Consider the following 22,810-nt stretch of genomic DNA (forward strand, 5'->3'; position numbering starts at 1 on the left):
ATACAAGTAGGTCCTGTCTCTGGCAGGCCGCGCCAAACTCTTGAGGGCGGGCTCCCGGGCACTGTCGACAAAATCTCTATCTGCTTCTGGAATTCTCTCTGTTTTTGTCTGTTTCCACAGGTCTGAGTGTGTTTTGAGACCATCACAATGGCTGATCACACTTCTCCAGATTACTTCAACTGCTCCCTATGTCTGAACCTCCTGAGGGATCCTGTGGCTATACCTTGCGGCCACAGTTTCTGTATGGACTGTATCAGTGGCTATTGGAACGAGGCTGACTACACAGGGATTTACATTTGTCCCCAGTGTAAGATCACATTCACCCAGAGGCCTGTGCTGCGGCCCAATGCCACTCTGAGCATGGTGGCTGAGAAGATCAAGAAGAGCGGTCTGAGCCTCAACCTCAACATGTCCCAGGGGAATGTCTACGCTGGGCCAAATGATGTCCCCTGTGACTTCTGTACAGGGAAGAAATTAAAAGCTGTGAAGTCCTGCCTGAACTGTCTGGCATCCTACTGCGAGAAGCACCTGAAGCCTCACTATGAATCAGCCACATTCAAACGGCACAAGCTGGTGGATGAGCTTGGAAACCTGGACAGGAAAATCTGCCCGCAGCACCAGAAGTCCCTGGAGCTCTTCTGTCGGACAGATCACATGTGTATCTGTGCTATCTGCACAGTCAGTGAACACAGGGGCCACGACATTGTTTCTGCTGAGGCAGAGAGGGGCGAGAAACAGGTAAGGAATCCTTCTGTTGACCTAAAATAAACACTCAAAAGCACAGGCATTGTATTTTCATGTTAGAACAATCTCTTAGTCAGCTCCTCTGAGAATGAAAGTGTGACTTCATGTTGGAGTTGAAGGAACATGAGTTTAAGCAAACAGGGTGTTTTGCCCAATTCCTGTCCCTGCACTACAACTGGCGCTTGGACTTTGACCCATTTCACCAATGCTATCGGGTAGCCTGGCAGGCATTCACCGCCAAAACAAATCTAGCTCTCCGATTAGCTGTGTGGAGGTTGGGGGAGTGTCTTACAGTTATCGCCTATGAAAGCTACTTTTCACAGAATGTGACGTTCCAGCTGTGGGATAGATACACAGAAACTGCAGGCTTCCTCCTGCTGCTGGTTCCCACCTGTGGGAGTGGGCCTGTAATGATACTGGAATGTCAGGGAGTAATGGCCTTCGACACCTCATGAGTCCCGTCAGTGTTGCATATCAAAATGTCAAGGCAATGCACATTCAACAGACACACCAGCCACGCAACTTGTGAAACAATGAAACACAGGTAACAATCTATTCTGTGCAATTATAGTTGTTACACATGACAAATTATGAGGAGTGTTTTTACGGCAGCCAGAAATACAGGCTAAAGGATTTTTAGGGCATGATGAAATAATAATTCATCCTACTGTTCTTTACAACACAGGGAGTCTGGTTTCTCTCACCGCAAGATTTACAACCTTATTCTCACACATCTCACTCCATCTCCCTTTTACTCCCCTCCCCCCTCTCGTGTTCACTCACCCCCCTAGATTCCCCACATTCCTCAAGCTTATCTTGAAGAATGGGTTGGTGGGCTTAAAAGCTGAATTAGAAGCCCTCTATTCTGCATGTCAGTGCTGTGTGCACCTTGAAACATCTCTTCAAAAGTCAGGCAGCGGTAGATTCACATTCCTGACATGGCCTGAATTCCATAACGGATTTTTCCCCCTTCTCCCTGCGAGATAAAAGCTTGCGGTATTAAGAAGATTCTTTGAGTAAGGTTTATTAGACATGCCCAAGGGCTTCTCCTGATATCCCTTGATGAGAAAGAATGTTTTTACCAAGCCAGTAAATATTGGGCTTTATATCTCCATACAATAAATTAGCATATTGTAATTATGATTTAATGCGACTGGATGATCAAAAATTGTAACTCTGTTTGATAAATTCAAAGAGGAAAGCTTAACTTGGCAAAGGAATCTGTGTAGGAAAACATAATAAATAGATGGATGTCTAATACTTCTGTTTGTCTTCTGCAGAAACTACTGGGAATCTCCCAAGCTGAGATTAAACAAAAATGTCAGGAGAGGATGAAGGAGCTGGAGGAACTGAAGACTGCAGTGGATTCACTCAAGGTAAGCACACACTATTGATAATAAAGTGTGTCCCACTATAAAAATGTCTGTGTAGCTCATCGTGCAGCACTGTAGAGGTAGCTGCTTCTGTCAAGGACTCACTCTCCTGTTTGTTCTGTACAGAACTCAGCCCAGAGGGCCATGGTGGAGAGCCAGAAGATGTTTGAGGACATGATCCGCTCCATCGAGAGGATGAGGTCAGAGGTGACCAAGCTGATAGGTATCAACGAGAAGGCCGCTTTCAACCAGGCTGAGGCTTTGATCGAGCGACTGGAACAAGAGATTGATGAACTGAAGAAAAAGGAAACGGGGCTCAAGCAGCTTTACAGCACAGAGGACCACATACATTTCCTGCAGGTAATATACACTTCTAGAGCAACCGCCTAAGAAGAGATAAACCTAGAGTTGTTTTCTTTATGGCGAAAATAAAAGGGTGCTTTGATCAAATATCACTATGCACATTTATTCAGGTTTAGGCCAAACGTCAGTCAGGATCTCACACTGAAGTACATGTGGGTGTGGCTTTCATGTGACATCTTGTGAAATAACAAGCTATCCACGTACATGGTGGCGCTCTAAAGGCCAAAGTCCTCTGTATACAAACTAATGAAGAAGTGTCAGAAGCAGCACTTTGATTTATCGTCCACAGTGTTTATGAACGCAAAGTGTCATGCATGCAGAGGATATGTATGAAGATGTATGACATGAATAGATCAACAAACTTCTTCTACTGTTAAACATTGATAGTTCATGTTGATGTAAATCCATCATTCTTTCCACATCAGAATTTCAACTACCTCTGCACTCCCAACGACGATGGCATCATACCCAAAGTGACAGTGAACCCTGACTTTTCCTTCGGGGCAGTAAGGAAAGCTGTGGCTGAGATTAAGGAACGTCTTGAGGAGTTCGGCAGAGAGGAGCTGCTTAAGATCTCCAAGTCAGGTCTGAGCTCTGCAGCAAAAACTTCCTATTTAGGCAAACTAAGTAAAAAACAAAACAACGGCCAGAAAAACAAAAACAAGACTGATTAATTATAATACTATGTCTTACAGTGAATGAGGTACCAGTCTACACTACAGAAATCCGAACATTGGACAGGAGGAGCAGAGGTGAGCACATTCACATCCTATAGCTATATGAGAGTTTAATTATTAGCTGGTGGCAGCACAGCGGCATAGTGGTTAGCGCTGTTGCCTCACAATTGGAAGGTCACGGATACGGTTTGCCTAGAGCCTTTCTGTTCTCCCCGTCCCTGCGTGGGTTTCCTCCCACCGTCCAAACACATGCATGTTAAGGTTAACCGGTGATGCTAAATTGTCCTTAAGAGGTAGAATGAATGAATGAATTATTGCATGTGCTGATAGCACATTTGGCCTCAGGTGACTCATTTTCCTCATTGATTCCTCTGTTACATATCTCGCAAAAACAAACAAGCAAAAGAATTACAGGCATTTGTGTGGGTGTTTGCAGTTTGTCGTGACCTGACATGGTATTTTATCTTTGGCAGGAAAAGAAATTGTAGTGAACAACAGTCCTCCTCCAGAGCCAAAGACCAGAGCAGATTTTGTGAAATGTAAGTTAACTGGTATATTTACAAGAAATAAACTCTTAACAAATGATATAAAAATCGTTCTAAAATGGTATAAAAATGCTCTCATACTTTATTCCATAGACTTTTGCCAGCTGAAATTAGACCCCAGCACAGCCTATAAAGAGCTGTTCATCTCTGAAAACAACAGAAAAGTCATCCGCACCAGGGACCTGCAGCCCTATGGAGACACCCCTGAGCGATTCGACAGCTTTGCCCAGGTGCTGTGCCGAGAGTCCCTCTCTGGAGGCCGCTTTTACTGGGAGATTGAATGGAACGGGGAGTTCTCCATCGGAGTGGCCTACAGGAGCATCAGCCGAAAGGGCAAAGGCTCACTGTGCCTCCTGGGCTACAATGACAAATCCTGGAGTCTCCTCTGTTCTGACTCAGGTTACTCTGCTTGGCACAATCGCGTAGACAAAACGGTCAACGGCCCCCACTCACCCAGGATAGGAGTGTACCTGGACCACAGTGCAGGTGTGCTGGCCTTTTACAGCATAAGCAACACCATGACACTCCTGCACAGGTTTGAGACCACATTTGTTGAGCCTCTCTATCCAGGCTTTGGAGTTGGAACCTCAGTCAAGATCTGCAACATCAAGTGATCATCAATGTGTCAGCTGCCATGTTAAGTCTAAAGGCAGCTTGCATTGGTTTCTTATACTATACAGTGGTGCTTTTGGCATTTATTTTTTAAAACTGTACCAAACCACATAAATTAAGTCTACTTACTGCTAAAAAAGTTTTACTTTTGTTTGGAGAAATTACAATATATATATATCCCTTTGTGAACGCTGCACATCACACATGTATGTGCATGTTCTGCATTCTTTTGTAAACTCACATTTTCATGGTAGTTTTCAGCATATGAAACACATAAAAATTGTATAATCACACAAGTAAAATATGAAGAGAAGTGTTACAACTACTATAATTTTATATTTTGGGACACATTTTGCGACATAATGAATGCACCCTGAAATATCCTGGGGTCCATCTTCTTATGAAAGGTCATTACACGGTTGCCCAGTGTTGCATGAGGAAATTAAAATATATGACACTCTTACATATTACAGTAACATTCATATTAGCACATTAACAGATATTACATTGTGAATATTTTGCTGTTATTTCATTTTGTCATGTGAAATTATACAGTCATATCACTTGCTTGTCTTTTTTTGTCACATTAACTAACACTTATTTAATTTTATGTATATTTACTTATATAAAGGCTGAACAGAATATAACTGTTATCCAGAAAATACTTTTCTAACAAAATAATTCATTGTTAGTTCAAAATAAAGAGCTAAATGAGTGGAGATCACTGTTTTGGGGATTTTTTTTTTTTTTTTCATGTCTTTAAATTAAGGACTAAATACATTTTTTATTCTGAGAAAACATCTTGTTTAGTTATTACTAATTTGATACGAATATAAATAAGGATAAGTGCAATATTAGTATTATTTATTTATTTTTTTCAGTTTAGTAAGTCCCAAAGATACAAGTTTAAACAGAGATAACCGAAGATAAAGGGAATAGTTGGTAAAATCATTAAACTGGTACATGTCCGATAGAATCATAGTGAATCACTGTGAATTTGACCTGAACTTTAAGACTATTTGAACAGACAATACTCACGGCTCCCTCCGCTGGTTGAAATAGACTTCCCAGTCACTGTTCTAATCCAATTGTAGCTTCGTGTGTGGATACAGTGCAAATTTATGATCCAGAATTTCCTGCATAGATCTACTGATCAGTGGTAAAATTCTATTATAATCCATACACTGAACAGTAGCTCAGATCTAAATGCAGCTTGCCATGTGCATTTACCTTGTGCAGTTATCAGTGAGCAGTGAGCGCAAGTCAAGTTTACAATACCAACATCAGTTTATGCATGTTTTCCACAGGAATATGATTAATCTTTAGATGTGCATGGAGATCCATAAAGTACACCGTTAACCTACAGACCTTTTTTTTTTTTAATCATAACAGGAAAAGCACAGCTGTTCTAGGTCATATGAATGATGGTACTGATAGTTACACTTCATGCACAGTGACAAGACACTGAGACTGAAAAATGACCAGAATCCAGTTGCAACTCATTTCTTTTTAAGAATAGACATCAGTTTATTGGTTCCTAAGATTCTTGCAGGAAGTTGAGCATACAATGCTCAAAAGAAAAAAAAAAAAAAAAGACAGTCCATAATTTAAACGTTGTAGCCAATGATGCCTCCTTTGCCAATGCACTCTCCAATGTAGAACCACATCAGCACTTCAGTGGCCACCAGTCCATTTCTGAAAGCTTCCTGCAGGGAAACAAAAAGTCTGATTTGATTTCCCTATTGAGAAAATTATCAATTTAAAAAAAAAAAAAAGCATTGATTCAACAATTTACTTTAGCAGACACTCAAATAGATTCATTTACGCTACTTTGTTTTGTGTAAGGACTGATTCAGTTTTAGGATGTTTCACATCTTTATTTTGACAATAAGACTATTTAATCACATTAATAATGTCTTATTTTGAACGATTGTTCATGAACACTGGCTGAAGACAACACGCAGTATTTATTACATGACACCCTCTGAAGTTGTTGTTTTAATTTTTTTTTTTTTTTTAACCTAGGTATTAAAAGGAAAAGTATTCTCTGTGAGGTGTTTGTGTGGACAAAGCAGTTTCTGGAAATTATTTTCCCCATATGCAATTCTTGAAACACCAAAAATCCAAACATCAGTGTGGCAGCAGCAGTCACCACAACTATTTGCATGGCCAAAATGTAACTTAATGCCAGTGATGTGGGTTATTTTGAAAGTGACATTTTTTTTTCTTAAGTTCTTAACTTTAAAGATAACAGACAATTACATTTGAAAAGAAACATCATTACCAGTTAGTGTCAAACATTCAGAGTAATACAGAGTTCAAGAATCTTTCCTCTACAGCATAATGAACTCTCTGCTTTTATTTTTAATCAGACATATAAACTGATCTTTTTCATCTTGTATTGGGGTTTCTTCTGTGATTCACCATTCCGCCATTGGAGGATGTGGTGTCTATGTATTACAAACCAAATGACCGATTATGTAGTGCTTGTGGTAATAAAGCACGCACCTTGACTGTGGTCTGACCGAGACGTCCCTTTTGGAAAGCTTTGACCAGGTTTGTGGCTCCCTCGATGGCCTTGGGGATCTCAGCAGGGGAAGGAGGGACAAGTTCAACGCGGGCATAGTGCCAGAATGTTGCGAGCCGAGGTTTGGAGTAGGTGACAGCGGCTGGGACAGAAAAACACAATGACTGCGTGTATGTGACGTTTCTTTAGCTTTCTTTAGCCTTCAACTTGCACCAGTGATCCCTTCATGCAAGCTGATAGCGTTAGCCGCTAAGCTGTATTTTCAGGTACTCAAACTATACCACCCGCTGTTGCTGGCTAGCTACACAACACTACAGCTGGATAGCGATGAACGCGGAGCTACATGTAATCTTAGTGTCGTTTTGTTTTTTGTTTTTTTTTTTTTGTTTTTTTTTATTAGCTGACATTAAAGCCAGGTTGGATCGCGGTGCTGCTGACTGACAGCGGCGGCCGAGCTATTGTCAATAAAGATGGCATCACCCGCAACTCAGTTTGCTGTTATTGGACACATTATGTGATATTATAACAACACAAGGGGACTTACCGCCAACCAGGGTGGGTACTTTAGCTACCAGTTTCTGCACGGCCTGTGCCATGATGAGGAGCTTGTCGATGCTAACCGATCCCCCGCTCCTGCTAGCCGACTGAATGTCACCTCCAGTGGAAGGACCCCCTCTACAGCTGACCGCATAAATGCCTGTACAGAAACAGTCTGCTAGCCTCGGTCTCTCTGGTCAGTGCTGCGAAACATTATAAATGTGATTCTTCAGCTGTGGTGATTTTATTCCCTGGCACACAAGGAGACAAAAACATATTTTTCCTTTTTTCTTTTTTTGCTCACATTTATTTTATACCAAAGGGAGCTATAAAAATTATGATGTGTTTTTAATATATAATAACATAATTTAAATTAATTATAATACCAATATTTTTTGTATTTATGTATATTTTCATAAATAGCATCTGTCCCTTAGGGTCCCCTTCATTTCTATCACACTATATAGCACACTATATCAGCAGATCTTTTGAAAAAGTGACAAAATGTCTTTTCCACAACAGGCATTTCCATCACTTTTTTAAAATAAGATATACTGTGATGGAAATGATAATACTTGTGTTACAATTGCATTTCATTTGGCATATGTCATTACAAACATGCACAGTTAAACTGTTAAATAGAACTTTTGATTAGCTAATTCATGCAGACATAGATTTGTTAAAATCCAATATTTTTGGTTAACCTTGGTTTCTAAGATGGTGAGAAAGACCACAGTAGAGAGTTCAAAAGAATACAAAGAAGAGTTAAATTTGATCCAATCAAATACCAGGTTTATAAATAAATTTAAAAAAAAGCTGTCATAGAGTGTTTTATGGCTTGACAAATGCCATCACAATCACCAGAAGATAATGTGGATGACGCTGAATATATTTTGCCTTGCAACTCCTCACTCCAGCTCCACCACCTCAAACATTTCACCTGTCTACACCTACAAACTACGGCCAACATAAGAGGCAGGAAAAAGGTGGCGTCAAGGGGAAAGGGCTGTCAGGAACTTTATGCAACTAAGGCAAAGCATGAAAATGTCCTAAAGAAGATGGAGAAACACAAGAAAAGATTTGCTAGACTTAAGAAGAAAATTCATATTTTTGGTTCACCAAGGCTCAAAGCAAAATGAGGTGTGATGCAGAAGGATTCTTCTGTTTCACAACACAGTATTTTCACAGGTAACAACCTTTCTGGAATGAGATGACAATATGACAACAAAAGGAAAGAAGGAGGCAGTTACAAAGAACATGAAAAGAATGCAAAATCATTTCCTTGTCGAATCAATGAGAACACTACATCAGAAATTTAAAATAGAACAACCAGATGCTACAATTTTTTAGATTTGCAAAAAACAACCATTCTCGATTGTTAAACCTACAACCAAGGACAGGGACACATGCCTCTGTAGAATACATTAGAATGCAAATTTACTGTTCATGGCAGAATGACTGTTTTATCACAAAGTAATAAAAACTGCCAAACTGTAAGCTAATGGAGTCTGTGGTATGCACAAATGCAAAAAAAAAAAAGGAGCGCAAGAGCGGCCCCAACACATATTTTTAAATAATAATCCAAAAATAATAACACAGTAGCAATATTCTTTCAATAATGTTTTTTTTTATTGTATAAAAAAATACATAAATAAGAAAGTGATTGAAAGGCTTAAGTGAAACAGTTAAAGCAGATATTCATTTTAACCATGGAAAAGTATTATTAACTATCCTGAAAATATGTTAATTCTATGCATCTAGTCACGTTTGTGTATGAGATTTCATTAAATATTCTGAAAATGCAAACTTCATTTCTAATTTTCTTTAAAAAGTACATTCATGTGGTGTGGTGGAAATGATAATTTCACCTGAATGCTGAAATAAAATGGAAGAAACTTACTTCTACATATATATTTAATTATTTCATCCCAACCACAATCAGGAAGTGTTTCTACACAAAATGGAGTGAACTTAACTGCCATGATTAAGTGCAGCAGAGCATTGGGCATTTCCAGTATTTCAGTGTTACAGGTCAATCACAGAATTCAACAGTTTGCAGCTGATTAGATAGTGTACTTTTCCAGAACTATTAGATTTTTTTTTACTTACTTACTTTCACAATTTTTTTGCTTGTTTCTTTGTTTATTTTTTCTTTCTTTCTTTCTTTATTATGGAGGGAGAGATGCCATTGGATAATCTACAGATAAGTGATAGCAATGATGAGCAGCGATGTGAACCTGTTAGTGGGTTTTTGAGTGACATTTTAATAGGCTTTTAATTTGAATATGCATTCAGGTTCAAACTTTCCAAGCACAGGATACAAAAGCACAGCAGTTTTCTTTCATCTGAGGTCTGAGAGGCTGCATGCCCCCAGGTGGCAGCAGAACACATCTCAACAAAGATCTCGCCACTTCCATATGATGTCATGCTCAATTATACCTAAGATAAATGAATAAAAAAAAGCTGTGGCTTCAGAACTCCTGATAAATATTGGTATTTTTGTGCACATCCAAGTTTCATAAGTGTTCAGAGGAAACTTGTCTTGTCTCTTCTTGCTTTGGCTCTCTTATAGCTCTGTATTTTATGAAATGGGCCAGATCATTCTTGGGAGTTCCACAGAGCAAACTGAGGGTGAATTTTCAAAGACAAGGGTAAAATTACAGAAAAGATGTTGACAGAAGAGAAAGAAAAGTTGTTTCTAATCACTGCAATAATCAACCAAGTGCAAGATTTGTTTTATTTTACACAGACAGGCCACCTTCCACCAGTTTTCTGTTCACACACATCCCATTTTTTCTCATCATTTCAGTACAGTAAGCGTTGTAGTTTATGGAGATCACACTCACACTAAACAAGTAATTTATATATTTTGCATTTTATTTGACTTGGTTCATATGTGACATTTCTATACTAAGTGCTCAATAAGGTGTCTATTTCTATACCATAGACAAAGAGTTGTTACAAAATGTCTTTGTGGTTTCTACAGTTGATTAATTTCTTTTTGAAACCACAACAACAGATTTGCCAATAAATACAATATTTGGAATTTCTTGTTCAACTTGATTTTTAAGTCTCCTCAGTGAACACATGGGGCAAAATAATATCTTTGCTTTGTTGCTCACAAACATGAAATTTCATAGTTGTCCCCCTGCTGAGACAGAAATTAAACAAAATGATAAGTATAGCAGTCATCATTAAAGTGTTAAAGTGAGGCATGTGTAGATTATGTAGCAGAGAATTTTTTTTTTTTTTACCTCATCTGTGGTTGGTCTCTCAGTTTCCTTCATCTTATTGTAGTTGGTCTTATCCATGACTAACAGCGAAAGAAAATGTCCTCCTTCCTTCACAAGCATAATCACGTCTTCCAGATATTTCTTCTCCACATTTTGTCCGTTAACTTCCACCACAACATCACCCACAAGAAGTCCTGCACTCTGGCCTGAGCTACCTAATGCTACCTTCAAGAGAGAAAGCCAAATTAGCCAATGATTTGCATAAGTAAATTAAATCCACGACTGTTCTTGGGTTTTGGTTGACCCACCTGGCTGATGAAAGTTCCAGGACTCTGTGGAACACAACCCAGATTGAATCCAAAGCCCAAAGGACCTTTTTGGAGAGAACAGAGTCTAGCCTGGCATGAGTTGCCCATTTCCTTTTGTACTGGCTCAGAGACACTGCTCTCCTTTTCTTTCTCAGCTGCATCATCCTCGCAGAAGAGCAGAGGTGATAGACCTAACTGCAGAAACAAAAGACAGAAACAAAACCTCTGTATGAGAATTACATTCAGAGGAGCTGCAGCTGATAGCAGCTTTCTATCTTGTTTCATTAAACTTGTACCACAGGCATGATCACTCAGTCACTCACTCTTATGACCATTTACACATACACACTCACACCAGTGATTATTTGCTTACAATTTGGGGTTTAGTACCCTGCCCAAGGACACAGCTTGGACGCTAAAGTAACTGGGATTCAAACCAATGACTTTCCATTGATCCTCACACACACACACAAGCATACAGTCAAATGGCAATGAATTAGGCAGAATGTTATGTATTTAGGTAAAATGACTCAATTTCCTTTTCTTCTCTCTTTTTTTTTTTTTGCAAATAAAAATGCAAAAAAAAAAAAAAAATTAAATAAACAAATAAGGCGATTTCAACCCCTCCCACTCTGTCAGAGTAGCACAATCTGCAAACAGTTAATTTTCAATTTCATTAATAATTCACTGTAATATATATACAAAATAGTGTGTGCCTTATCTTCAAAGAAAATGATTTCATCATATACACATGTAGGAGTGTTAACTATGAACAAATGAGTTTTGTGACATTGACACCGTAATAGGAGTTCAACAGGCTGGAGGGGGCAGGGGATTGGGGATGGTATTTTGTGGGGGCTTCCATCTATCACTTCATGAGATCATGAATGTTTATATGAAAATTTTGGCCTTGGTTTCAGAATTGTTACGCTCTTAGTACATATGCATTGATATTTCAGAACATTTTACCTTGTTATCTCGTCTCGATTGCGTCATACTCTGTATAATCTGCATGCTGCTCACCTGGGTGTAAAACTCAAACCCCTGGTACGTGATGGTGGTGAAGGAAACTTCTGGTTTACTCTGCTGCACTCTGTCTGCAACCTCTTCGTGCTTAAGTGTCTCCATGGACTCTCCATTGACCTCCAGCAGCAGCTCGCCATCCTCCATACCTGCTCTTTCCGCTGGACCACCTTTGTCCATCTCACGCAGAATATGAACTATGATGTCAAAAGATACAGAAATATATTTAAAACGTGTAAACACTCCCAAGGCTTGCAAGCTTTGCACTCTTCTTGTCTCTTACCTGTTCGTCCTGATGGTGTCTTTTCCAGCCGAAGAACGAAGCCGTAGCCCTCAGGCCCAGAAACCAGGTGAAGTTTTCTGGCCCTGTGTGGCAGGTTATGTGGAACAGCCATGGTGGGAAGGATTGGACACTTCAGTCGTATGTAATTCTTTTCACTCTCACTATCAATCACCAGGATGGTGATGTGATTACCACATTTTTTCATCTAGATCAAAATAATAATTATTGTTATTATTAGACAAGGCTGGATATAAAGCTTGTTCCTGTTCTGGGGTATGTTTTCAAAATAATAATTTTTAGATCAATTCTGCAAAAGAAACATGTGACTTTTAAAAAATGGGATAAAAATAGGTTTAGTATGTACCATCCTGCTAAGTGCTAAGTGTGTGAGGTCAGACACTGTGACTCCATTTATCCATATCAGGCGGTCTCCCTTACACACCCCTGCCTTTTCGGCCGCACCTCCTGTCACCAGGTTCACAGAGAAGCGACCTTTCTCTCCTACAGAGCAGATAATAAGGAGGAGCAACTGATAAATGTTTATCATGGCAGTGGCGATAAATCTTTGTTATGATTTGGCGCTATACAAATAAATCTGATTTGATTTGATTTGATTTGATAAATGCTGCCAAGACTCCAACTCAAGGTGGGTTGAACTAATCTTTGTAATGTTGTGATTACAAGGAGAAGCATTACCTTCCATGGGTGTGAAGCTGATGCCCAGGCCTGAGACAGGATCCCTGGTGATATGGCAGAATCTGGGTGGTTTACATCTCTCACCTCTGTGTAGTCTGATCAGATCTCGGAGGTCTTGGCTTTGCGACACTGCCTGCTCGTACGCTGTCCCATTCAACACTAATAAGCATAACTGGTGTCCACTTAGCCTTATCTTTCTGGCCACCTTATTTATTAAAAGGGAAACACGGTGGTTCCAGTAAGAATCCCATTAGTCCCTCTGAGAGATGTCAGAACTTTTAATCATGGAAAAAGCTCATCTTACCTCAGGGTGAGGAACGTCATCAACATAACAGTTGTTGACTTCCAGAAGCCTATCTCCATCTTGAAGGCCACTGCACCCTGCCACTCCCCCTGACACCACCCTTCTGATTATGTGACCTTGCCCACCCCCCTCCACACGCAAACGAAAACCATAGGACTCTCCTTCCTCTCGTTTGAGCACGCACAGGCGTGGCCTAGGTGTTGAGTCTGAGCAGGAGGAGATAGAAAAGCATAAAAGTGCTATTACACTGAGACAACTTTTTGGATACACAAAATGTAATAAGAAGTCATACCTGTATCGTCTGTGAAGACCATGACTGGGTTGTCTATTCCCTCTTTAGGGTTAAATGTGAATTTCCTGCAAAGGTAGAGAAAGGGAAAAGGTTTAGGGGCTTAGGGCGAAGTAACTAGGCAAAGAAAAGTAATTTCTTTCTTTCTATGGATAGTCAATCTATCCAAAGAAAGAATATTTGTACTATATTACCAGTTTGTTGAGTAATCTCATGTCCCATGTCTCATGAATATACAAATATTTTACTAACAATTAGTGAACCAGGTGAACAGCTGAATTGTTGAATCTCAACTAATAAACCATTGAAATGTTCCAAAAAAAAAACATACAATGTTACAAATCATTGTTAATTCTTTGTAGGGGACCACTTACAATTAAGGCCAAACTAGTTTTTGTCAATTTCAATTAAATTAATTGTTTAATTGCATTAATTACAAACTAATTTCAATGTTTTATGCAAAATAATTGCACAACTGGCCATATCATGTCAAGAAAAATTAGATAGTAAGCTTTATCCTGTGCCCCTGGAGTTTAGAGATTATTACTCTCTGAATGGCATGTTACCAAAGTCATACATAACTTCTCAAATTCCTTTCAAATACTACATGAACATTAATATCATATCGATTTGGGAAGACACGAACACTATATGAGAGGATTTCCATCTGTCAATTTGATGCCAACAATTAGATGAAAAGGAGACTTACTCTGTTAACCTTTTGATTTCCACCAAACCTTAAAGACATAAATTATATAAAGTGAATGGCTTTAGAAGCATACATACGTACAAACACATTCCTACGCATGCAACATCTCAATGTAATACTGTTCACATCTCAATATTCAATCTACAACATAAACTATAGACAATAATCATAGCAAGACATATTAATTTTAACTTACCGTGTCAGATACTCTGTGAGTATCTGAGTGGTTCTGTCCACTAAACTGAGATGTGCCAGCTAAACAGTGAGATTGGTGTATGAGCCTTGGATACATGTGCTGACTATTACGATGGGCAGACGCACCATAAAACAGGGCATGACTTGTGACAACTTTTAGTCTTTGGACTCTAAGAGGGAAGGGAACACTAAACATTGAAACTGCTCACATCTGCTGAAAATATTACAGATGAAGACTCTAAACTATTAGTCAGGAACTGGCTTTCAAACTGTAACTCACACAAGCATAATTTTTGCATAAATGAAAATCTGTCTGTGAGTCTGCTTTGGGCAGCAAAACTGAATTTTATTATTTATCAGAATTGAGAAAAGGCTGAGTGATAGATGAGGTTAACACAGAGAGGGTCACAAAATGTATGTGGTATTTTCATACAAAGGCAAAAACAGCATCTCTGATCTCCAGAGAAGGGACCGTAGTTTTGTTTTGTTTTGTTTTATTTTTTCAGCTCTGAACCATGAGAATTTCAATACTTTACTGAGGCCCCTTCATTTATCACTGCACTGACTTTGATGGCCTTACTTATCTCTTAAGCATTGTTCTTATGTCATCATTAATATATCTCAGCTGTGCTGTAAAGGCACTTTGTTCTAAATGTTACTCATTCCAGGAACAGGTTAATATTCCAGCAGCATTCCACCAGAAATGTTTCCAGAAAAACTGCGTTTGCTGTTACTGCAGTGGACCCGTGGAACTAATCTGCACCTCTCACTGAGATTGCATAATGTTATGTTTAGTTACAGCCTGTACCTGTTGTTACGTTTGTTTCTTCACATAATTCTCATAAAGGCATTGCTATAAAAGACCAAATAAAAAAACAATAAAGGTTGTACAATGATCAAAAAATTTACATCTGATGCTTGGATAACTGTCGTAGCAATTAGAATCACTGAAATTAGAATCACTGAATTAGAATCACTGAAAATGTCTAAACCTTTGCTATCCTTTAATCTGCAACTTTGTTGATTCATGTGGTTCATCATGTCATGAACAGCAAGTCCTGGTTCCTCTGACACAATGTCACAAAAGGTTGTGATGACACAAATCACAGAAACCACAGTGTTCAACAACAAACTCCCTCCCCACGCATAAAGCCCATCTCTCACATTACATCTATGTGCTGAGCAGCCTCCTCTCCTCAATATCTCATACCACAGGGACTACAGTGCAGCTAATGGATGACTGTTTGTTCTTGCCTACCATAAACCATAAACCTTCTCGTAGTGGTCCTGCAGAAGCACACAAAGAAAAATCAAGTACACTCAACTGGGTCTGATGATGATTGCAATTTAAAGGTGTACTTTTTAATCAACATTTGGGAGCACAATGCAGTCAGTTAGTAAAAAGTGTTCAACCAGAGAAAGCACAACTTAAAATCTGTTTTCATTAGGAGTATGAGTGTACAAAGAACAGCAAAACACAAAGTAGAAACTGGGAATACAAAATATTAAAAGAACAGAATTAGAATCACTATCAAATCTGCTGGCTAAAAGAACAACATTGATGAATGAGATAGCTCATATGAAATAGCTGGAAAAACAAACTTTTATATGAAATAGTGCAAAAGATTTAAAGCCAGTACCTGTACTTGATCTCATGTTGTCTCTTTTTCCCATCAGGTCAGCAGTTGACAAACAGAGGGAGTCCTTTACGTCCAAGAATTTATTCTGACAACAGACAGACTCCTCCCAACAAGTGGGGACACCACGATTAATGTTTAATTTGTGTGTGAAAAGTATACCTGTGTAATGTAAAAAAAAAAAAAAATTTGCAAAATGTGTTCCCACTGTTCTGGCCCTGTGAAAGACTTTCTTGCATCTTTTAGCTAGAAATAATTGCAATTATCCATGTATGCTTATTAATAATTTCTATTTTAATTTGTATTATATCCTACTACCTCTTTTTCTGTGATGTTGAGAAGACGCTTAAAGCAGAAAGAACAGATAACATACAACAGCAGATCTGTTAACAGTTAACGGACTCACACCCAAAAGTAAATGTTAGTTTCAAGGACAAAGCTTGGTGCCACATTGCACGAAGAGACCTTCATTCTAACTGCGAACACCCGAGCAGTGATTCACTTTTCAGCTGGAAAAGTGCTGATGCACATGGTGAGAGGGAGACAGGAGAAATGATTCACATTATTAACTCTCACGTCTGTTTTACCTGAAAGAAAATAATATCCTCTCTGGGAGAGGATATTGATAGTGTTCATATTTTTCTAACATCACCCTACTTTTCTGATATGTTGATTGTGTTTTCTCTTTTAAAAAATGTTTCGAAATGTCAACCTTCAACATCCAGCTCATATTCCTCGGGATGACTTGATGATTTATAGCATCTTCAGTGTCCAAATTAGCTCCAGATTTATCCAGAAGAATTGCTTTTGCGTGTGCATAAAACCCTACAACCCCCACCAACGATTTATCTGCATGTTTATGTTGAACCGCGATAAATATCACTAATAACCCCACCCTTTGAGGTTTCCGCCCAGTTATTATCCCACCACCGCCAGTGCCTACGTGTTCATGTGTGCGTCTACATCCACGTCTGGTTAAGTTTGGGAGGTGTAAAGGATAAAGGGAAATGGATTGGATGGATTTGGTAAAAAAAAACACCAAACAAAAAAGGAAGCTAAGAGATTTGTCTGTAGGGGGATAACAGGGGGTGATAAATATTGCACTGTGGGGAATATGAATACGTTTCTGCTGTTTCTATTTTAGAGCCTTTGACATTGTTTTTTTACTCTCTATAAAACAACATGATTTTAGCACGTAAATCTAGAAAGGAGTAACAAGTGCTAGAAATCTTAAAGGATATTTTTTTTTATATTTTTTACTTTTTAAATATCAGATTTTTAAGTCTGTCTTCAAACAATATTCTTGTAGCAATATGCACAGCGGAAGAGGTCGAACTCACTATGAACATTCCTTTTGTGCATATTGGCTGGGATGGAAAGAGATGGAGGATAATATCCACAGTCTTAGAGTAAATGAGTAAATGAACAATATTAATTTCAGCTGACGGGCAGTGATTTATTAAACTTTTGCTTTGAAATTGTATTGGGAAGGGAAGCAGGCCTGACAGACACAATGCACAGATCTTCTGAACTGTTACAAAACTTTTGATTATGGTAACATTCATTTGAACATGAAAATCACACAACACACTGTAACTAAATTTCTGAGGTGTCTTAGCATCAGTCCACTAGATGGCAACAAAATCCAAATAAGTACACTGAAAACAGTTTCACTGCTTTTTTATAAAATAAAATGTTTTATTAAAATATAATATACATATATATATATATATATATATATAATTCCAAACACAGTGGTCATGGGATCATATTTTTGTATTTATGATAAGTGAATAATTTCCTATACATTTTTATTATCTTATCTATAATTTACTGTGTAAACAATAAATCATTGAATCTGGTCAGCAGCCATTTGCCTTCAGTCAAAATGCAAAGACAGCAAGAGGACTAAAATAAAACCTTTGATTTAAGATTAAATTATGACTTTGAAAGTATTCTGCTCCTTATATTGGTGTGTGAGACTTGTGACTAACTCTTCTTCTTCCTGCTCAAAGGGGTCAAAGGCCCTCATACAGTCAATTAGTAACTTCACCTCAGCTGGTGTTCAAAGGTTAGTGTATGCTGCTTGTCACTGGAAAAATATATGGCAATACAGTGACTCTGGATGATCTTTTACAGCATCATATATACATCATATACATATATATATACATCATATATTGAACAGGGTGGACTACAGTTTAACAAGTAACGGTTTAATTTCGATGTACTGAATGTATTGAATTTTAACCTGCCAAACTGATGGACAGAAAGAGAGCAAACAAAGGGTTTATTTGTATACCATATGCTCGTTGGGTTACACTATCCCAATATCTGCCTTTGAAAGCAAAGAGAGTGATCTGGAGAGAAAGAAAGGGGAATAGTAGAGGAGGCAATGTGGCTTCTATTGGACTTTTCAATCTTCCGGATCCAAGTGTCAGTCCCTCTCAGTCATCCCTGATGGGATCCTCCCAGCCACAGGAAGACACAGAGCTCACATCTGTGCCTCATTCCTTGCCAAAGCACTGGAGTGTACTTGCGGTCAAAAATCCTTACTTTGTGTAAGCATTTCAAGTCCAAGTATGGCTGTTCTTCAGTTGGCCTCACTTGACTCTTCACTGAGCAGCAAACAAGGACTAAATGTAAAGGGAGATAGGCACATTTTATGTTGGAGAGTTGATAAGACAAGACCGCTGCCCCTCAGTATGCATGGAGCCAGAAGCTAAATTCACCTGGCATCACTGGCCTGTGTGGCATCCTTGCAGAGTCCGAAGGCCAGTCTTTTTTCATGACACACATGGCTTCACTGTGAGTGTCTGTGGATCCTGTTTCCTTGGTCAGTGAATCCATGGCAACAGCAGCGTGAATGGTCCATTCAGGGGCACTACAGCGTCTGCCTCTGAATATATAGATCAGTAAACAAATTGCATAGTTGGTTTGGTCCAGGTTTGTCCACATAATGAGTATCCATGTTGTTCTATGAAACTGGGACCCAGCTGGGAAATGAAACTCTAAATGTCTAAATGTTATTCTCTGTCATCCCAAACAGAAAATCATTCAAATTCTAATTCATTCCAGTGGAGTGCAAAGCTTGCAATTTGGTTAGGGATTTAATCTATCTGAAAAGACAAAGATTTAAAAAAGAGTACATTTGTGATATTCTTCTTCCCTTTTTTTTCTTTTTTTGTTTTTAACAGTTTAGCCAACAGATCCTTTTGGATCACACATCAGATGTTACATTATTGTAGAACTCCTCCAATGTTCATGGCTTCTGTGAAAAGGCATAACTATGGTACCAAAGAAATAAGAAAACTAACAAAACCAACATCATGATTCACCCAGTTTAGGAACATTTCATTTATGAAACTAATTGATTTGTGGTCTGTTAATGAATTGTAGTCCTATGATATTATGATATTGGCTCATCTCCACTAGAAATTAGAGACTGGTATTGAATCCCTGGTAAATGTGGAATGCATTTTCGTGTCTGTGTTCACATATTGCTGCCTAGAGTTTCTGAACTGATCCCAGCCAGTCATTTGGCTGGCATGGCATACATTTCTTTGTTATTATTCATTAAATAATACAGTGTGCATACAAATATTCAAACTGAATTCTTGTTTGCAGTTGTACTTTTTGTATTCCACATAATATGGAAATTGATAATAATTGTGTCATGTGACTATAAATTATTATTAAATGGGGGTTTATTTTCTACATTCTTTAAGTGTTCTATGTTTAAGGATTTCACTGTATTCTCTGAGCACCTTAATGTACAATTGACATACTGTCCAAGTCATCCAGGTCATCTTAGTCTTGGAATGCTTAGTGGGAAGCAAATCGACTTATCTTGTTTGAAAACAATTTGTCTCTCGTCTAAAAGGCTTCTTCAGTTCTCAGGGTCTGCGTTTAACCCAGAGTGGGTGGGGGCAATCACCAAAATGAGGGTGTGATTAAAGGAACCTCGGTGTCATGAGAGTCGTTAAGGTCACATGACCCCAGGTGTGTGTGAGGGTTAAACCGCCTGGGGAGTGTTCCCAAGACAGCATTGCAGGTTGCAGACAATGGTGTATTCGTCTTAGTCAGGCCAGTACCTCTTGTTTGACTCCCACCACAAACTGGGGGCAATCCTACACTACAAGACCGGGCCAGAAGGTTCCCTCAAGCACAAATGGAAAACAGAAGGAATTGACACATCACGACAACGCTCCAGGCATGTGGCTACCCAAAGTGGACCATTGTCAATTCGTCCAAAAGGCGCCCACAGGAAACACCTGAGGCAGAGAGGCAAAAATGGAAGAATGTTGTCATCCCATATGTGGCAGGTCTACTGTAAAAATTCTGCAGGATCTTCCAAAAACACAAAATTTACAAAGACTGGTCCAGCCCAAGGAAAAACCCCGAGACATGTAGTTCAATGCACAGAGGAGTGTTCTGACCTCTGCAGTATATAGGGGAAACCAAACAGCCCCCCCACGGACACATTGGAACAACATAGGAGAGCCACCTCATCAGGACAGGACGGGACCGTACATCTGCATCTTAAGGAGAAAGGCCACTCTTTTGGGGACTCCAATCTCCATGTTGTGGACAGAGAAGACAGATGGTTTGAAAGAGGAGTAAAAGAGCCCTTCTGCATCAACTTAGAGAAACCTTCTCTAAACAGAGGTGGTGGACCATTTGTCTGCAACCTACAATGCTGTCTTGTGAACCCTCCCCAGGCAGTTTAACCCTCACACACACCTGGGCCCATGTGACCTGAAGGACTCTCATGACGCCCATGTGGGTATCTTCAATCAGGTCCTCATGTTGGGTGCTTGCCCCCACCAACTCTGGATGAAACACAGACCCTCAGAACTGAAGAAGCCTTTTGGATGAGAGGCAGAATGTCTCTAACAAGATAAGAAGTCCTTTTGCTTCCCACTAAACACTCCCAAGAATTTACATACTGTGTAGGCCTACTATTACTGTGACCGCTTTTTCAAAAGCCACAACCGCTGCCTCAGCAGAACAAGATTTCTGCTAAAAGGTCACTTCATTCAAGGGATTGCATTCCTAGCATCCAGTTTTACATTGGGCAATAAGTTTACATCCTCTGCCAACAGAAATTGTGGATGTAAAAAAGGGAAATGATCACTGGTTTGCATACTCCACCCTACAGATATTGCATTATCCTGGCCAAAGCATGCACTGACAGCAAAAATATTTCATTTTTCTATACCTTAAAATATTTTTTTTTAATTATCTTGTCACGTGAACAGACATTTATTTGTGCATTTTGAAAAACAAAACTGTATAAGAAGGATCACTTAGTAATAAAAACCATTACCATTACACTTTGTGCCATGCGCTGATTGATGTACACTGAAAAGGCCTATCATTGACATAACAACGGCGCATATCCAGGCCATCAGCCTAAGAGAAAGATCATCCTTTTAAAGTGGAGAATTATGAATATTTGACATATTTACGCTCAGTGTGTGTTAAAAAGCAAATAAATCGAGGACAGTTTTGATCATGTCATAACACCAACGCATCTCCGAGGATAATAAATTGAATCTGATACAATGAATGTAAACAAAACAAAACAAACAAGCAAAAAAATCCCTGTCGAATTCACCAAAAGTTGAATTTCCGCCTTTGGCTGCGCGTGATCTAATTGGCTAAGAAGAACAAGTGTACAATGCGTAGGAATGACGTTCATTTACAAATACGAATGATGTGGCAAAAATCAAAGGGCGAATAGAAAGAAGTAGTCCCACTTTCACGTTTGTTCCCATGTAGTTTGATATTGAAGTCTCTCGTCGCTGCTTGGTATTTCAAACTTAACACTGAACGTCGCAAATCTTGCCAAAATAAACGATTACTATGCACGACACGATATACTTTTTTTTTCCTCCAAAAAGTGACACCGTATCCATCCGCCTGATTGTGGGCACTTCCATTTCCGGGATGTTTTCTCTGCTGACCAACCTCCACCGCCATTGCAGGTCTAGGGAGTCGGTGTAGTGGCAGCCAGCGGTTAGCTAGGGGAACCCCGCAAGTAAACAGTCAAGGGACGAATACAAAGTAACATCAGGGCGACAACACGTTAAAAACAAGGCTTCTAATTAATTAATTTGGACTTTAGACTAGAGGCTCCCTGGCTGTCCGGCTAGGATCTGAGAGAAGAAGCCGTAGTTTGTTAGCAGTAAAAGACACCGGAGGAGAGTGAGAGAGGAACCGCCATGGCTCAGATCCTGCCTATTCGCTTTCAGGAGCACCTGCAGGTATTTGGATGAATGAATTGTTACATTTTTATGTAAAGTTTGACTTTCAGTCGCGACGGCTACGAGATTCTAAGTGGTTCCAGAGACTTTGTAAAGTCCAACAAGCTAAGTTAGCTTTAGCGAGCTATGCTAACTAGCTTGGCTGGGTGGATGACGTTTATCTTAGTTAGCATCTAGCTTTCTTTGCTAGCACTTTGACTAGCCACCCTTGTTCATTATTTAAATGACGAAGTCTACAATACGCCACCAATATATAGATAAACAGATATGTAGTCGGCTTGTACTCAGTGCATTGTTAACCAAACGCAATCTTAAAATGTTGATTATATCGACAGTGAACACATTCTCGGTGAAGTACTCCTTTTCTCGGAGTAGATACTGCCACAGTTCAAATGGTCAACGCTGCCATAAGACTGGTAGTTACAACAAACATGCATGAAATATGTAGTGATTATCATGTACTATTCTGTATTGGCATCATTTTAA

At 39.2% G+C, this 22,810-nt stretch overlaps 4 protein-coding genes across 7 annotated transcripts in view; 2 read left to right on the plus strand and 2 right to left on the minus strand.

Annotated features, from left to right (window-relative positions):
- On the plus strand, window positions 1-5,035 carry ftr82 (finTRIM family, member 82). Of its 2 annotated transcripts, XM_029518687.1 has the most exons (7): window positions 6-738; window positions 2,025-2,120; window positions 2,244-2,477; window positions 2,906-3,065; window positions 3,176-3,232; window positions 3,631-3,696; window positions 3,796-5,035. In XM_029518687.1, the coding sequence occupies exons 1-7, from the start codon at window positions 148-150 to the stop codon at window positions 4,314-4,316; spliced, it is 1,725 nt and encodes a 574-aa protein (XP_029374547.1). In that variant the 5' UTR covers window positions 6-147; the 3' UTR covers window positions 4,317-5,035. The 2 variants fall into 2 exon arrangements, with proteins under 2 accessions (XP_029374548.1, XP_029374547.1); XM_029518688.1 differs by lacking the exon at window positions 3,176-3,232 and having other exon boundaries at window positions 1-738.
- Window positions 5,036-5,679: 644 nt separating this feature from the next.
- On the minus strand, window positions 5,680-7,510 carry atp5l (ATP synthase, H+ transporting, mitochondrial F0 complex, subunit g). The gene is made up of 3 exons (XM_029518689.1): window positions 7,386-7,510; window positions 6,823-6,983; window positions 5,680-6,020 (listed from the first exon to the last, which is right to left on the minus strand). Exons 1-3 carry the CDS (start codon window positions 7,435-7,437, stop codon window positions 5,922-5,924), a joined length of 312 nt encoding a protein of 103 aa, XP_029374549.1. The 5' UTR covers window positions 7,438-7,510; the 3' UTR covers window positions 5,680-5,921.
- A 2,466-nt stretch (window positions 7,511-9,976) lies between these two features.
- On the minus strand, window positions 9,977-22,040 carry nherf4b (NHERF family PDZ scaffold protein 4b). Its single transcript, XM_029519854.1, has 11 exons — window positions 22,029-22,040; window positions 15,677-15,705; window positions 13,518-13,582; window positions 13,226-13,431; window positions 12,922-13,126; window positions 12,590-12,726; window positions 12,226-12,430; window positions 11,943-12,139; window positions 10,920-11,114; window positions 10,633-10,836; window positions 9,977-10,003 (listed from the first exon to the last, which is right to left on the minus strand). The coding sequence occupies exons 1-11, from the start codon at window positions 22,038-22,040 to the stop codon at window positions 9,977-9,979; spliced, it is 1,482 nt and encodes a 493-aa protein (XP_029375714.1).
- cltca (clathrin, heavy chain a (Hc)) overlaps window positions 22,034-22,810 on the plus strand; it is a 29,526-nt gene continuing 28,749 nt past the window's right edge. For all 3 annotated transcript variants that reach the window (XM_029518604.1, XM_029518605.1, XM_029518606.1), the window contains exon 1: window positions 22,034-22,324. In XM_029518604.1, the coding sequence (XP_029374464.1) occupies window positions 22,283-22,324 (42 nt within the window). In that variant the 5' untranslated portion in view covers window positions 22,034-22,282. The remainder of the gene's footprint in view (window positions 22,325-22,810) is intronic.

The sequence above is a fragment of the Echeneis naucrates genome, chromosome 14 (assembly GCF_900963305.1).
Source record: "Echeneis naucrates chromosome 14, fEcheNa1.1, whole genome shotgun sequence".
NCBI lineage: Eukaryota > Metazoa > Chordata > Actinopteri > Carangiformes > Echeneidae > Echeneis > Echeneis naucrates.